Below are 16,607 nucleotides of genomic sequence, written 5' to 3'. Positions count from 1 at the left end.
GGTCAGGATGAGTATCTGTTCTCGCTTCGGCGAGCGCGGCTTCGGCCGCTTCTTTATGAGCAGCGTCCGCTCCGGCGGACGCAGTTGTTGCTGCGACGCGCGTCTTTTCTTTCTTTTTTCTCTGATCTCTTAATTCTCCTCTATCTGCACGTGGCAGCGGTGGTGGCTTGGCTCGAGCCAGTAGCAGGCCCGTGCAATTTCCTCTTCATCCTTCTCTCAGTCACAACAACAACAACAACAAGTCCTTGGGGTCAGCGGCATACGGTGCGTTGTACCAGTTCGTGAGGAAGCGGAGAAAACAGGCCAAGGATGCTATTTTCGCTTTGTAACAATTAATCGAGAGTTGCATTTCACTCTGATTTTGAGACCTAAGCCTATATATATTTTTTAAACATTTCTGTTGTGTAATTACGCATTACAGTGAAACGGAACTGAACAGTGCGATGTGCGCTTGGCACATAATAATAGGCTATTGAAAGCAAGACTGGGCGAGCACTTTTTTGTGCGCACCATTTTTCTTTTCTGCAACTTGTCTGATATTATTGTTCGCTTTTGTGCTTTTTCCCTTCGTGGTTTTCTTTTCGCAGTTCTTTAAATTCAGCTTTGCGATAGTGGTGTTAACAGTTGTAACGCCTTTCCTGTTTTCAATGATGCTTTCTTTGAAAAAATTCCTGTCCGCGCCAGATCGACAGTTTTGTAAAGTTAACGTTCGTGTACTGTTGTTTCTCTTATTCGCCCTGTGTGTTGGTTGCGCTATGAATGTTCACATTGTGTGAAGCCGAAAAAGAGGCCGGCGCCATCTTGTCCGGGCTTGCTCCTCAACATTTTACACACCCTTTCTTGTTTACTTTTCTCCGTCTCTTCGTTGGTACCGCCGGCCTGCGCTGTTGCGCGTGCATTTCAAAGGCAACGAAGGAGCCGGCCTAAGAGGCGCCAGGGCGACTGACGCTAGGTTTCTGATTATGACGATACATTTTTATGGCTCAAGGGCCGCTTTAGCCAAAGAGCGCCATTACAAAGGTGTTTTTCGTCTACACAAGGTGGCGTCAAAGGCTCATTTTCCAAGCATTTCACCCCAGTTAAGCCAGGGGAAAGCTTGCACCTGTTGTACCACCAGTGGGTACCCAGTGGCACTGGGTATCGAACCACGCACCTGCCTCATGCGAGGCGGATGCTCAATTCACTAGGCCGCCGCTCTGGTTTCTAGCCGTTATTCACATACGGAAAACTACATAAAGCGGAAATATTCGTTTGAGACATGCGGCTGGTTCCACTTAGGGTTTGGACTGCGCCGGCTCCGCGGCAGCTCCGCGTCGTCCCCATTTTCTCATTCGAACGAAATAGGCCGGCCTCGGTCGCAATTAAGTAGCTTCCACCAAAGGCGCTTATTGCAACTGCGATAAGTGTGGAAAGGAGCCTTCGCTTTCATTTATTGCCGCGGCTCATCAAGGAATGCAGTGCCCATCGCCACTTTGGAGGTATATATGCGTTCTCGGGGCTCCTTCGGGACTGCATTTGGAGAAACATGTCGGTATATATTTCCATCCTCTCTGTCGCTACAGTCTCGCGTTTATCGCGGGGCTAGAAGGTTACTTTCGCCAGATGGGGTAAAGGGCAATTAAGCGCACGCGAGCGCCGACCCCTCGCCTTGCGAAACCCGTTCGGGAGAGATGAGCCGTCGTGTCTTGACGGTTTTTGTTGGATGCAAGTGAGATGCGGATGCAAGCGCTGAAGCTTGAATGCGACTGTTGCACTGCCGAGCTGCCCGTGCGAGAGTGCAAGTCTCGCGAGCCGTCGTATGAGGCTGGCGTGTCCTATCATTTGTGAGTAAAATTACTCATTCTGTCCACGCGGTTAAAGTCTATAAACTACCATTTATCGTCTGTGCATTGTAACAGTTTTTTCTTGTATTAGGCAAGCTTATACAAGCAAAGTAAAAATGCAATAGCTTAAATTGAAGTAGCTACCACCCCAGCTTTGGAAGCGCAGCCGCAATTGCTCTGGAAGTAAACAGTTGGCATTGTGTGTCAGCTTCTAGAATTACCCGTGTTTGTTAGATTCTGCAGAGGTGGTTCTCAGTACATCCTTACTACCTTAAACACAGAAATTTCAATCCAGTAAAGTTGAGATTCAAACTAACTTGAATGAGGGACACAGTTAACGCGTATTTCTTAGCTATTGCTAAGAAATACATGTGCATGTGCATGTGCACATACATGTGCATGTGCAATGTGCATGTGCATGTATGCATGTGCATACATGTGCAAATACATGTGCATGTGCAAACCTATATGCGTGTGCAGTGAGCTTTGTTGAATTCATCCCAACATAGTCTTCATCTTATGCTCTGATTTGTCCACTGTGATATCAAAATTTGGATGCGGCTCTCGGCAGAGCATTTTACCACAGTGTTTACCGTATTTTCAACCTTATCATTGCAGCCTGGCGTTAGAAAAAAGGCGCACGTTTACATCGTAAGTTTATTTTTAGTAAACTGGCATGCATAATAAAAATCTCGTTTGTTTACGTACTGCTAGAGACTTTGCAGATGTTCGTTATTTTGGAGAAACTTTCATCTCAACCATGCTGACATGGAATGGTGCTAGATGCTAGTATAGCAAATGAAGGAATGTAGCCCTAAAACTGAATCCAAATTTTATGACGAACAAGATTAATCGCACCTTGCTTAGCCAGTGACAGAATTCCGAGCTGTTTGCACAGGAACTGCCGCCATCAACTTCAGTACAAGCTTCTGTGATCGCACTAAAGCAACTGTCAGCAGATGCTATACAAGAATTGCATGTGGGTGTGAGTGTGTGCTCAGCATGCAGTCAAAGTAAGAGATAGTCACTGATGATTAGATACAATTTAATCTCGCAGCAATGAATGTTAACAACACATTTTAATATCTACGCATTGAATGCATTTTCGTGCCGTGCAGACCAGTTTGTTCTCTTTTTTGCTGAGAAAACAACTGACAACCTGAGCTAAAACTGTCTCATGATTTGGGGTTTCAAACGACTTCATATAGAAATTGGCAAACTCGAAGTAATTTCTGCAAATTGCTTTGAATTCGAGCATATCATGGTGGTAATAAAAAATTCCACTGAATTTTTTGTTCTACATGGACGGTTTTTTATGCCTAAGAAAGCATTTTTATAAGGTAGTAAGGCAAGACGCTTTGACAGCAAAAGTCAGGGAAGCAGGTCAAGGCTGCAGCAATCAAAGAGACAGCTTAAAAACCAAAATGCTGAATAAAAATCAGTTACTAGAACATTAACAAAGCGCAATGTTTTGCAAAAAAAAAAAAGAAAACAGTGTTAGCCTAAGTGCTGAAGATGAGCACCAAACAACATACAAGACTGCAGGCACTATAACTTGTTGCACCTGTGCTGGAGGTTTTTGCTCCAGACTCAGTTTTGAATAACTACATCTTTAAACTTTCATCAGAAAAGTATTTGGCACATGCTTGTCACATCCAATGATGTTTAGGTGATTGTATCAGATCAGAGACGAGGCAAAAAAGAGGCATTCAATGCACTCAGGCTGAACGGCTCAGAGACCAGCACCTGAGGAACCTCGTTGAGTGGAACCATGTGTGGAGCCTTGTTGCGAAGGAGTTTTCTATGCTAGTCAAGTGCAGTGCGGCAAATGTCCTTTTGAAGGTTTTCTAAATATTGGTGCACGAGCTAATTATTCTCTATACCAAAGGCAAAGGTTTTGTCATTCACGCTCAGTTATTTTAATCCTGTTCCAGTTTCTTATGAACATGTATTAGTATTACCGACTAGCCCCTACTGTACTTAGTGGCGGAATTGTAAAAGCATGGTGTCAAATTTTTTCATCTTTGCTGTAGTACGACTGTATACATTAGGTTTAAAATGATTGAAGCATGCACCTGATAGACGAGCACGTCTTGAGTCGAAGAAATGTCACAGGTAAACAGGAAGCAAGCAAAAACTGCATTGAGTGCATAAAGGTAGGCGTCAGTTGCTTATGAGTCTATGAGCCAACGTGAACTTTTGCTGTTATACTCGACTGAGCATGCGCCTGTGCGCCTGCGTTCGTTAATACGTAGCACGTACAGTCTTTGTCAAAAGTTTAGAGCCCAGGGGGTTCCCTTGTTCCCTTCCAAGCTTTATACTGGGACTCCAGGAGCATTCATGGAAGTCCTACCTATTGCAGGAGGCAGTACCAGAAATCTTCTCATGTCCAGGAAATTTGGAGCGCTAGAGATCCGTTAAGAACGACACAGTGTGGCTCAAAAGAAAACCCCCTGGGCTCCAAACTTTTGACAAAGGCTGTACGTTAGTCGCAGGCTTGCGCAGCTCAGAGTTTGCTAGGTATTAATGCAAACATCTTTTATCAAGATAGATTAAAAGTTTTCTACGATGTTCTAAAAGCAAAAATCTAAAATTACCGATCGCCAGAAAAACACGACAGCACCAACCGCGATGGCTCAGTGGCTTTGGCGCTCGACTGCTGATCTCAATCGCGTGGGATCGAACTGCGGCTGCGGTGGTAACATTGCGATGGAGGCAACATGCAAACACGCCTATTTACTGTGCGGTGTCAGCTTGCGGTAAACAACTCCATGTGTTTGAAATTAATCCAGGCTCCACTACGGAGTCCCCCATAGCCTGTGTTGCTTTAGGGAGTTAAACCTGACGTATTTACCGTACCAAAACACTGCAACGCGCGGTAATGTACCAGAACCGTGATTCCATAGCGTGATGCCTCAATAGCGTGCAACTTCTTCCATGACTTAAGCACGTTGCACTCATGCTCGCGGGCTCGAACTCCTTGGCTTTCCACTACGCTGCAAAAAGTACACCGTACACAATACCGGCAGCTATAGTTGGATACAACGCAAGTCTGCACAAATATAATAAACTGATTTCATTGACTGCTGCAGTTGGTCAGCGGAATAATACAGGACCAGGTGGGCCATGGACCATTGTTACCAACTCTTTTTTTTTTAAGTTGTAACCTACTATACAAGTATGCACAACATGGTTTCGACATACCACAAACAGGAAAACCAAGAAGTTAGTGAAAGCATGCCTAGGCTGCGCCTCTTATTCTACGCCACTGCACGCTGCTGCCACTCGGTGCATAAAAAGCAACTGTGACGTCGTTGCTATGCGGCCCGGACAAGATGGCCTCCATAATGAGAAACAAATCACGCGACTTCATGTGCACTTTTCTCCCAGGGTGTTGTTCGGGCAAGGCCGCTTCTTGGGGCAATTACAGTGAACTAGAAGTAGGGGTACAGGAAAAAGCCGGAGCTGCGGTTCATAGGCGGCGTGCAGCCGGAGATGTCAACTACCGATTATGGCGTTGACCTAGAGTTAAGGCGCTGGTGTGATGCTCCTGAGCAGACGAGCAGCCAACGTTGTGCTATATAGCTGCGCCGCTACCGCGACCATCGCTACGTCTGCTTCGGAGATCGCTAATCTTCGAGGCCGTTCTCTCATTTGCCTCTCGGAAACGGCAAGGTAAGTCACGGTCTGGGACATCTCCGCAATGCGCGAAGGTCGACCAGCGTTTGGTTTCTCAGGACGGCGCTATTGACAGTGAACTTTTTCGGAAAGAAAAATGTGCAGTAGTTTGAGAATTACATATTGCGCTTTCTGCAACAAGGTACCAGTGCCATTAACCCTACGCCAGTGCCCCTGCCGGCAGTAGACACTTCTGGCTTCACGCTGTGGCTCCTGGTACGACTACCACTATTTGTAGCGGTAGTAGTGGTGTAGTAGTGAACTACAAGGAGACTACCACCACTACTTGTAGTTCACTGTAGTGCAGCTAGTGCAACGGCAGTAATGGATGCTCGCATATTATTGTGCGAGATGGGTACATGCACAGCTTTGGTCAGTAGTGTTCAGGCCCAGCGTAAGCAATAGCCATATCAGCTTTTTTAATTTCGAAAACGCGGTTACCTTCGGAGATGTGGCCCAACAAAGGGCTGCTTTGCCTGCAAGCGTCTTGAAAGCGCATATATTTTGGCGCGATGTACCCAAAATTTGTTGGGACCCAGCGCCGAGGATAACCACGTTTTCGAAATTCTAAAAACTGATATGGATATTACTGACGAAGGTCTACACGCGTCTCAAAAATTAAGGAGCCTAACAGTAATAGTTCAAAAGCTAACTATTCAATATTAGTGAGCCAACCTGCTAGTAGGCAAGTTTTACCTGGTTTCTGGTGTACTACACTGCTGACAATGCTATGGCGAAAAAAGCGCTCTTCTAACTCAAAAAGCCTATTTCTAAAAATTGTTTAAAGTCTTACGCAAAACACCCTGTATAAAAAGAGGGAGGAACACAGGCCTCTGTATTCAGCGGTGCGTGCGGCAACGTAAGCAGGGAGCTTCTGTCGAGCAGAGTTGAAGATGAAGCTATCGCTCATGAGATAACAGCCTTGCTGAATGAAATATACCGAGGTACTGTAGATTAAATTGGGAAGGGATAAGCGATGCGACAACAGTCGAGGTACACAAAGGATGAAAGCAGGGCTGTACGTCATCACCGCTGTTTATAATAATTTTCATTATCAATATAGAAAGGAATTATGATGAAGTAATCTAGGTTATAATATCTTGTACAAGTTATGCTGAACGGTCTTACAGCAGCGGTTCACAATGCTGTACTCTTTGTTAATAGCCAAGAAAAATTGCAGATTCTGGTTAGTACTTGCGGAGGCGAAGGAGGTTTCACTTTTAGCGCAGTTAGGTCAGGCTTGATGATATTCAACGATTCCACTGGTCAGGTGTTTACTATGCAATTGCGTGATATATCCAGGATGGCAAAATTCAAGTAAAGTGGGGCATGGGTGAACGAAGGTCAGAAAAGCACGAAAAGGCCAGATGAAAGGCGAGGGGGGAGAGCATAGAACATTACAGAGCATTATTATAGTTTTACAAGTATGAAGTACTGGCAGGCATTTGGAAAAAAATTATGGTGGCAGTGCTTACTTTTGGGCATATGACTATCGGCAGAAGTTCAGTTGGGGCTAGAAATAAAACAGAGAACTGATAGCAGGTTAGCACTGTTTACACGGCAAAACCACAAATGATGCAGGTCAGGGGGACATAGGCTGGGTATCGTTTGAAGCGTGGGAAAGACAAATTAAAATATGATATTACATTACATTATATTATATTATATTATATTATATTATATTATATTATATTATATTATATTATATTATATTATATTATATTATATTATATTATATTATATTATATTATATTATATTATATTATATTATATTATATTATATTATATTATATTATATTATATTATATTAAATCACATTATATCATATGAAGAACGCCTGAGGAAATTGGACAATAACAGGTGGGCAGCTAAGGTAAATACCGGTGTAGAAAGAGCGTTTACTAATAATGGCGCAAAATTATTAGAAACTGGATAACGTTGGCTTAACGACGACAGCGCAAGAAAGAGAATAACACAAGTGCACACTACCAACTGTTTACTCGACACAGATGAGACATATTCCGGATGATTTTTTTAGCGCTTAGAGATTTTTGTTTAAATAACTGCTCTAAGACACGTTAGTATGGTTTTTACCGCTAGGTTGTACAGCAAGGCGGGCATTATGTACCGGACAAATCTGAATAATGATCGATTAATTAACTAAAATTAACTAACCAACTTTTTATTTTTAATTTTAGAGCGCAAGATTGTATTGAGAACTTGAAGGCCGTCAACGTCGAAGGTGAGTCAAGTTTTAAAATTCCCTTAATCGGCAATGTGGTTCGAAATACTGAAATTCAAGAGTACGCAGTTGAAAGTTCGTTCAATTGGCTTTATCGCATTGCAAATTTATAAAACGCCGTCGCTGTGCGCGGTATCGTCCGGGCCGCGGAAGCCTTATTTCGATGGTGGAGAAATGCAGAACACGTTCTTCTTCTGATTGGAATTCATAGGGAACTGCCTACTACGGTGTCTCTGTTTTGCGAGCTTTTCGACGCTAAACCAGACATACAACTATACTACTACAACTCGTGCGTCGACACTAAGCATAGGCATACTTAGTAAAACAAGTTTTCACGGGTCTATACGCTTCATAAAAATTTTACTTTGTGAGCCGACAGAGATATGAGGCTATAGTAATGATTACAAAAAAAAGTTACTCTTGAAAGGCTCGCGTCTGAGTTACAAGTTTATGAAGATAAACTGTTACTATGACTTAACTGGCCTTTTTGCACTTGTAAAAGTGTCAGGTTCGTGTTTTCAAATTTCGTGCTGCTGCTGCTCTTGAAATCGCTGGATCGCCCGAGAGGCGCAAAACCTTGGTTGCAGTTAATGAACCAGCAATGTTTAAAATTGGGAGTTTTTCGCTACGTTTCTCAAATTGTCTTCTCAAAGCGCAGCTTTGGGAAGTAAACGTGTCTTAATTTTGTTTATTGCATGTCGACAGCATGTCTGCCTTTTGCTGGGTGCTCTTCGCGACTATCCTCGGCGTCATCGCGTGTGGCACTCCGAATCACCCCCGTAACTGCGAGCCACGCTTCAACGGAATTGTGGACCTCAGCTACCGGTACGACAACGAGACAGTCTACTGGGACCAGGGCGAGCACTTTTTTCTCAACACCACTGCCGTGTCAAGTAATCCAGGAACCTGGTTAGTCACGCCGTTGTTTCGTGTATCATAACTAGCGAGCTCTTAAAAACTGCATTAAAGCACGAGTCGCGCGATCGTTCCTTCCGTAAGTCGCATTAAGACATTTTTTTAGCGCTGCGCAAAACAGAACGAGCTTAGGGAAAACTGACAAAGTTGCATCTTGCTGCGTAATATGCGAAACTCCACGATAGCTGTTGGCGCTAGTGCGAAGAAATAAGAATTAGCGTGCGCATGCGCTTTGCTGTGGTGTAAGTCGATCCGTTTAAACCGCTGAGGACACGCTATAGTTAGAACAGCGAGATCAATCACTGCCGTCGTGATTACGCGCTCTGGTTTATCTAAGTAGCTGGCCCACACGAGCTGATCGTCGTTCACCAGCTGGGCGCCGTAGACGCTGCGCATCTTCTCTAAGGAGCCTGCAGTGCCGGCGGACCCTATGAGCAGTCCAATAGTTCTTGCAGCTCCTGGGGCAGTTTCAGCCTCTTCAACCCCGCGGTGACGAGCAACATCGACTAGTCTTTCAAGGCCGTAGTGCCCGTAGTGCCCGCTGGCGTGCGCGGAAGAAGGAAGGGGGGGGGGGGGGGGGGGGGGGAAGCGCACACAAAGTTCCTAATCGCCGGATGGCTCGGACGCGGAAAAATCTGCGAACTCAGATTTGGCGGTCGCCCGCTTTTCCATGACTCGCCTCCCATTGTCAAACGTGTCAGCCATTCCTTTGCCTGCCGCGGCTGCCTCCAGGCGGTAACGCGCATCACGTGACCAGCCGGAGCACATCGATCCCTTCAATTCGAGTAGGCGTTGCGCGCACCTGCCTCCACCTCGTGACGTCATGGAGCGAGCACTACGGCCTTGAAAGTCTAGTCGGAGTGTGCGCCAGGAGTGCTGCGCGAAGCATATGGCAGTGCAGTTCCTTTATCCCACTGGCTTCATGTTCACCCCCACAATGGTGCCCCTCATCGCTGCGCAAAGTAAGGCTGGCTATCCACTAGCCTCGGCAATGCTTTGTTATTGCCCGCGCTAAGGGTGCAGATAAGCGTTCCTTTCGAGGTTCGCATATACATCTACCTCTGTAAAACCGGACAAGCGCGAGACGTAACCAACGAATGCAACATATACTATAGCTGTATTGCCATTCTGACTGCCGCTACTCCTGTTCCTGTACAGTCGTTCACAAACTTTCCTAGGGCTCTCGAACGGCGTACTCAGGTGTGCATTTATGACAATCGCCGCTACCTGGAGGGCCCGATGCAGCTTTTAAAGACATGCGTAGTTCATCAAAATTCGTGAGAATGTGCATGCGCGATAATGTCCAGTTTCGAATCATATAGGGCCACTCGTAAAGCGACACAAATGTACTTACCGACGCGCTGTTCGAGCGCTCTGGATAGGTGTGTGGACGACCGTACGATCGTCCAAGCTGGCGTAGCACTACAAAATGTCTTCAATTGCTCGAGTCCAACTAGCCTAATTGCGTGCTGTATTCTTCATGAGTCTTAGGAAGAACGGCCTTTTTTATCCTTGTAGGCATCCAAGCAAAGTCTGATAAATTACAGATCGCTGATATGATCAAGTTCTTGCTGTCCATTAAGGCAAGGCTATCGTAAACACGTTCTCGCAGTCTTTGTGAGTGTGTCGAAGCCGGATATTCGTTGTTTTAATTTTCATATACTTCCACCTGGCTAGAAAGGGAGCTATTATCTCTGGGGCGCCAATCATGCAAACATTTCTTTCCCTCAGCACACAGACCACCCTGCGAAACGCAGGTGGTTTTGCTGCGTCACAGGGTGCAGCTGCTTCGGCATTTTCACCGTTCCAGAAGTCTGATAAGTGCTGATGGCTGTTATCGCTTTATGCTGTTTCAGGCTGCCGAAAGTATTACGCTGGCCCCTGCGCACTCCGCGACGATTGCTTTAGTCGCAAGCGCAGTTTTCTGTGTGCCTCTGACAAAGACCGTCCGGTGCAGAAAATGGCGCGGCCGCGCAGTAACAGTCCCGATTACCTTTTATTCTTGAGAACTTAGGCGCAAGCCTAAGCAGAGGCAAAGGAAAACGTAGAAACGCGCAGGACAGAGTCCATTTGAGAAAATGTGCTGTGGCTGTCACTTTGCTGTGCTGTGGCGTTTGCGCTGTAGTCTTTACAAATGAAGTTACTAACTCGACCAGCTGTCCAAGCTGTAGAACTACAGTTTCTGGCGCACTGTTCGTGCAGGTATCAGGTGGACACGATCGCGACTCCCACCCACGGAGGGACGCACCTTGACGCCCCGCTGCACTTTGACGAGAACGGCTGGGACGTGGCCGAGATCCCCGTCGAGAGGCTGGCCTTGGTTCCCGTAGCACGGGTGGATATCACGCAGCGGTGTGCCCTGAACGCGAGCTGTCAGCTGACCGTCCGTGACGTCGACCAATGGGAGGTCAAGCACGGCGTTCTGCCGGATCGTTGCGTCCTGATGGTGCACACCGGATGGGATAGGGTAAGACTTGTTTGTAGGAGCAGTCATTATCAATGAGGGCTACAGCAGAAAATATCTTCGGAAACGCTGGTATAAAAAGAAAGGGGGCTAGCGCACACATTGCTACGGGCGTGTGCCGCCTCATGGAGTATCCTGCCCAAATGAGCTCCGCGCTTCTAGATGTACCAACCTTTGGAATTTATGCATGTGCTGTTAGGGGCAAAAATTTACGAAACACAGAGGCGTAAAAAAAGCAGGAATGAGCGTTTGCCCACTGCGATGCAACTCTTCTATATGGTATGAATAGTTGGAGCCTGTATCTATCTGCACGCTGTACGTGTAACTAAAAGCTCGAAGCACTTTTAAATTCTGCAAGGATTGGACAGAGGAGAAAGTGGATATTCTTAGTGACCGTGTATTCTGTAATCATCTCTGGGCGAATGTATGCAACTGCCCATATTCCAACCTCCAAATAGTTTCGTGGTTGTAAAGCAGCGCCTAAATGTTTGCTCATGGTTTGATAACTTCCTTTAGATCATAATCACGTCTGCCTTTCCGTCTCCCCTCGATGCCGAACGACGTTTATAAGGCACGTGGTTCATGTTGTTCGAAAAAAAAAAAAGAGTAATTCAACGCTCTCGTACGTGGACACTGTCCTTTTTATCCGTTGTTCTCACCTGCGCTGGTCTTATTCAAGTGTGGTCTAACAACGGTCCCAACAAGAACTGCTACTCAAGCTTGTGTCACAACCCACCCAGAGCGACCAATTGATGACTACTGTGTGCAGTGACAGTGTGGTATGACATATGGAGGAAGCCAACAGTCACAGAAAAAAAGAAAGCCAGGGAAGTGTGTGTGTTTGCTTAATTGGTGGAGTTGTTCCACTGGCAAATCAGAAGTTAATTTTTACATTAGAAACAATTGATTGAAAAGTTGAAGACTAACAACCATATAGCGCTAGTAGGATCCGCCAACCTTCACCTTCTACTTTCTAATGAATTATCCTTCCGGTAAAAAATTATTGCAGTGCTAATTTCCCACTCGATTAACTTCACAAATTAAAAAGAGTACATTCCCTATGCTTTCCTTGGTTTCGATCACTGTCGGATTCCTCCAAACAGTTTGCTAACTCGCGTTCGTATACGTAGTGAGGTGAGGTCTTCCTACTGATTCCAAAGCCGGGATGTATTGTTTAACACATGTGTCATCTTCTCGCAAAAAATTGGCGAAGGGTAGAACGGCATTTCCTGTGAACACCATGGCCGCTCTATTAGAATGGTGGTGCACACTGACGTTGTACAGTGGCGAGTAAAAAGGTTTAGCCGGTGTGATCGAACGCAGGAGGGAAGTACGTAATAGCAACGTGCGGCGCTGCGGTGGACGAGAACGAGAATGAAAGTAGCAAGCCTTCCCTATCCTCCGCTTTGCGGACGCCCTACTGAAACATCCCATACAAGTCGCGCGATGGGAATATGCTGTCCATGTGATGCGGAAGAATATATAGACATCCATACGTTGCCTGAATTGCGGCCATAAACTTTCCATATGAATTCTCTATAGCTTCCATATAATATTCATGACGCCGTATAGACTCCTTAAGTGCCCATACGCGATATGCATAACGTTCATACCGACTCCGTACTGAATCTATATAATCTATATGGAAATATATGGAATTATGGGACTCGCCTTATGGAAACTCTCTGTAGTTCAGCAGAAATACATCGCCTGCAAAGAATTCTTTTTTTTTTCTCTTCTTACCGCCGCTCTGGTCGTCAGTCACTAATCCTTTTACTAGCCACTCCGCGCATGCAGACTAAACCATTTTCACGCGCAGTTCGTCGACAACGTCACCGCCTACTTCGGCTTGGATGCGGAAGGGACTCGCCGCTTCCCGTCCGTAAGCGTGCAAGCCGCTCAGTTTCTAGCAGATAAGCGACGCCTGAGCGGCATGGGCATCGACACCGCTTCATTGGACGTGGCCGACCCGTTCCCGGTACACCGCATCAACGCCCGCCACGGGGTCTACAACTTGGAAAACCTGCGCACACTGGACAGAGTGCCGGCCAGCGGATCGTACGCTACAGTGGCCCCGATGAAGATCCCCGGGGCCAGCGGATCACCCGTGCGTGTATTTGTGTACCTGCCGGAAGACCACTGTCACGGCAGAGGACACTAATAACATCCTCTCTGGCCTTCCTAGGTAAGGAGGAAAGCTGTGCTATAGTTGGATTATATTCATGATGGATGTAGCACAAAGAACGAGGGCTAAATATTGATTAGAAGAAGTGTGAAAATATAACCCCCCCCCCCCCCCGAAAAAAAAAGAGGCAAACAACAAAAAAAAGTACCAGGCAAAGAGTACAATCGGTATGGAATGCAGAGTAGCGGGACGTAAGATACAATATAAAGGAGGCATCGTACACACGATTAAGGAAGGGAAACCCGGAAGGGAATTCATTCCACTGCTGCCTAGACACGTCAGTTCCTTCACAGACAGCACGAATTATTAAAGCAAGATTTTTCCTTGCTTGATATGTCAAAGACTGCGATAATTTCGCGTAGGAGTTGACTGCAGTGCGTTGCTGTAATGGCTTTTCTTCAAAAAGAGGCCAACAGTTTTTACAGTCGCGAGAATGGTCAGTCAGATGCGGCGAGTTTGATCCTGATAGTGATTTTTAGTGACCCTTAGTAATAGTGATAGTGATGCTTGAATATCGTGTAATTTTGAAAAAAGCAGTTCATCTGCCCTTACAAGTTGTTTGCCCTAGAGGAACGACTGGAAAGGTTGCCCTTATAGAGCTTCTTTTTTTTTTATTGTTAGCCTACGACTGCTTATTAATCACGAAAGATGAGAGAGGGGTCGAGGGAAGGCGGGGAAGTGAACCAGAAGGCAGTACTGCTTATCCTCCCCCCCCCCCCCCCCGCTTACACACACACACACAAGGATGGGAGGAAGTAGGATTGGTAGTGGGGAAAGGAAGGGATAAAGTAATGATAAACGACGTCAGTTAAGGATGCCCGTGCCGTTGAGTAACAACTTACCGCTCAGGCACAACCCCCGGAAGCGGAACAGTGCCTGGTAGACGTTCGGGGTGTATATGGGCAATTTCCGCGCAAGCGCGCTTTATTCAAGGACTCGCCGCACACACACACACAAAATATCGATGCGATCAACGTCTGAGGACACTGTTCTTCAACAGCGGACGAGGATCGTGGTGGTCTAATGCAGAGCACAACGTTCATATTTCAACTCTGAACACCGGGCATTCACAGATTAAATGTTTTATCGTCACGCCACAGCTACAGCTGCTGCTACAGCTACAGCTACGAGGAATGTGCAGCAGTTCGTGAAAGTAGAGACGGCATAACTAACAAAGTTCTACCGCGTCGCCGTAGAAGACTTATATGATGGAGACGATAGTCATGAGAGTTGAAAGAAGAGAGTTAATTAAGCAGGTCACGAGTTATGGCCGAGGAAGAGGAAGAAGAAGAAGAGCCATGGGCCGCTTTAGGAGGAGACTGGCGAACCTCTCGCCTCAGCCCATGTACTGGGATCCCCGGTACAAGCGCTACTTCTTCGCGGGTCTGCTGCCTCCCCTTCCGCCAGAGGCAGAGCCTGGCCTTCAGCAACAGCCGGCAGCTCCGATCCCCAGCGTCGAGCTAGTCCCTACGAAGCGCACCCGCAGGCCCTCGATCCTCGTCACCGGCGGCGAGCAAAGCTCGCGGTCCGTACGTATACGTTGCTCGGCGAAGTATACCTTTATTAAAGTCTATAAATGACAGATGATGATAAGTGACTGGAGTGAAGCTCAGATATATTTCCGTGCAAATGTCTCCAGGCTATGGTGGTTAGAGCAGAAACCGAGGCGCGAGAGGGCGATATCAACCGGCGTTCGCGTGGTTAAGCGTTATAGTACTAGAAAGAAACCGCTTTTTGCTGTCAGCTCCATGCATAGTTTTCGACAGCTACAGGCAGCTGGCAAGTCTATGAACCTGGGTCATCGCTCATGTGTTCAGGAGACTTTTGCGCCCTGTAGAATATGCGCGACGGAAAAAACAAATTAGGCGGTCATGGGTTGGTCGGCGGTTGCATCGGCGAGCCGCCAGCTCGTGCAACCTGCGGTAGGTCATGTCGTTTTCTCCTTTTTTGCAATTTTCCGTCCACGCTGCGCGCTGCTGTTTCCGCAGCAGTGGTCATTCAAGAGCCGTCTCTGAAATGTCCTGAAGCTTTTCAGTTTAGCCGAAGCTTTCCCTCTATTGTCAGCATTCGTGCTGTGCTAGAAAGTGCATGGAAAGCCTCGATGCTGTCAGTGCAATGCTCCTTCACCGTCGAGTGCAGTGTAACTATTCTCAGCCATTATATAGCTTCGATAGATGATATGTAAGAGGGTTCTTCTTGCCTTTCGTTGGTGGAATTATCCAACGGCGGCATTTTATTCTGTTGACGAAATAGAAGCGATTTCCACACAACTAAAGACGTCAAAGCAGAGAGAAAGGACGAGGCAGTAGTGGCGGGGCACAGGTTATCTAAACGATGTCAATAGGAAACAAAGTGGTTTGGTTTGGTTTGGTTTATCGGGTTTAACGTCCCAAAGCGACTCAGGCTATGAGAGACGCCGTAGTGAAGGGCTGCGGAAATTTCGACCACCTGGGGTTCTTTAACGTGCACTGACATCGCACAGTACACGGGCCTCTAGAGAAACAAAGTACAGTGGCATAGTGCATGATATGTAAGCAGTGTTAACAGTAGCAGGCTTATTGTATCTAAACAAAGTCAGTCAGCGTGCGTTATATGCGCCTTCTTGCCAATAAACATGCGCGGTAACATTCCGCAGGCGCGAAGAGCGAGAAGAGCGCCACATCTCGTGGAGCTCCCTGGACGACGAAGACGGCGACAACCCCGCGGACGAGCAGGCAGGTGGTGCCGACTCCGTACCCTCATCTTGCCGTCCTTCCACCAGCACCGCGTGTTTGCTGGTGCTAGCGTCGCTACTGGTCGTTGCCGCTACGATCGGGGTCTGGGGGTCACTCAACAGAGTGTGGCGGGCTGCACAAACTGCCGGCCTGGTCGCCTCGCCGAGCACAACTGCGCTCACGGAGGCAACGAACGCGCTGGCCGACGCTAACCAACACCCCGCCGGGCTCGACACCAGCGCTCGTTCAGCTTCAGCAAAGAAGAAGAAGAAGCTCGCTCGAACGCTGAGGACCAGTTCGCGCACGACGACAGAGAACGACTACTCGACCGACGACACAGAGGACGAGGACGTAACGACTGAGACCACGACATTACGGCGCGCGCGGCAAAATTTCCGCCGCACGCGGCGAGGTGTTCGGCGCAAGAGTCGAGCTCCTTCCCGCACGCGGCGAGTTTTTCGTCGTGCCTCTACCAGGACAACTCGAATAGCTTAAGTTTTGACCGAGTCATTTTTGCCGGTGGCTCGCACTATATAAAGCGAAGGAAAGCCTCGATCAGTTTCTCAACCTTTCTGGTTTCGTAGAT

The 16,607-nt window shown here is 47.0% G+C and overlaps 1 protein-coding gene across 1 annotated transcript; it reads left to right on the top strand.

The window, feature by feature from the left end:
* The first annotated feature begins 7,722 nt into the window (after positions 1-7,722).
* LOC149340369 (uncharacterized) lies at positions 7,723-16,015 on the top strand. Its single transcript, XM_089551229.1, has 5 exons — positions 7,723-7,743; positions 8,449-8,652; positions 10,861-11,125; positions 12,942-13,307; positions 15,943-16,015. Exons 2-4 carry the CDS (start codon positions 8,450-8,452, stop codon positions 13,281-13,283), a joined length of 810 nt encoding a protein of 269 aa, XP_089407355.1. The 5' UTR covers positions 7,723-7,743; position 8,449; the 3' UTR covers positions 13,284-13,307; positions 15,943-16,015.
* Positions 16,016-16,607: the final 592 nt, after the last annotated feature.

The sequence above is a fragment of the Amblyomma mixtum genome, chromosome 6 (assembly GCF_055824585.1).
Source record: "Amblyomma mixtum isolate Tamu chromosome 6, ASM5582458v1, whole genome shotgun sequence".
NCBI lineage: Eukaryota > Metazoa > Arthropoda > Arachnida > Ixodida > Ixodidae > Amblyomma > Amblyomma mixtum.
This window is presented reverse-complemented; position numbering and strand designations above follow the sequence as displayed.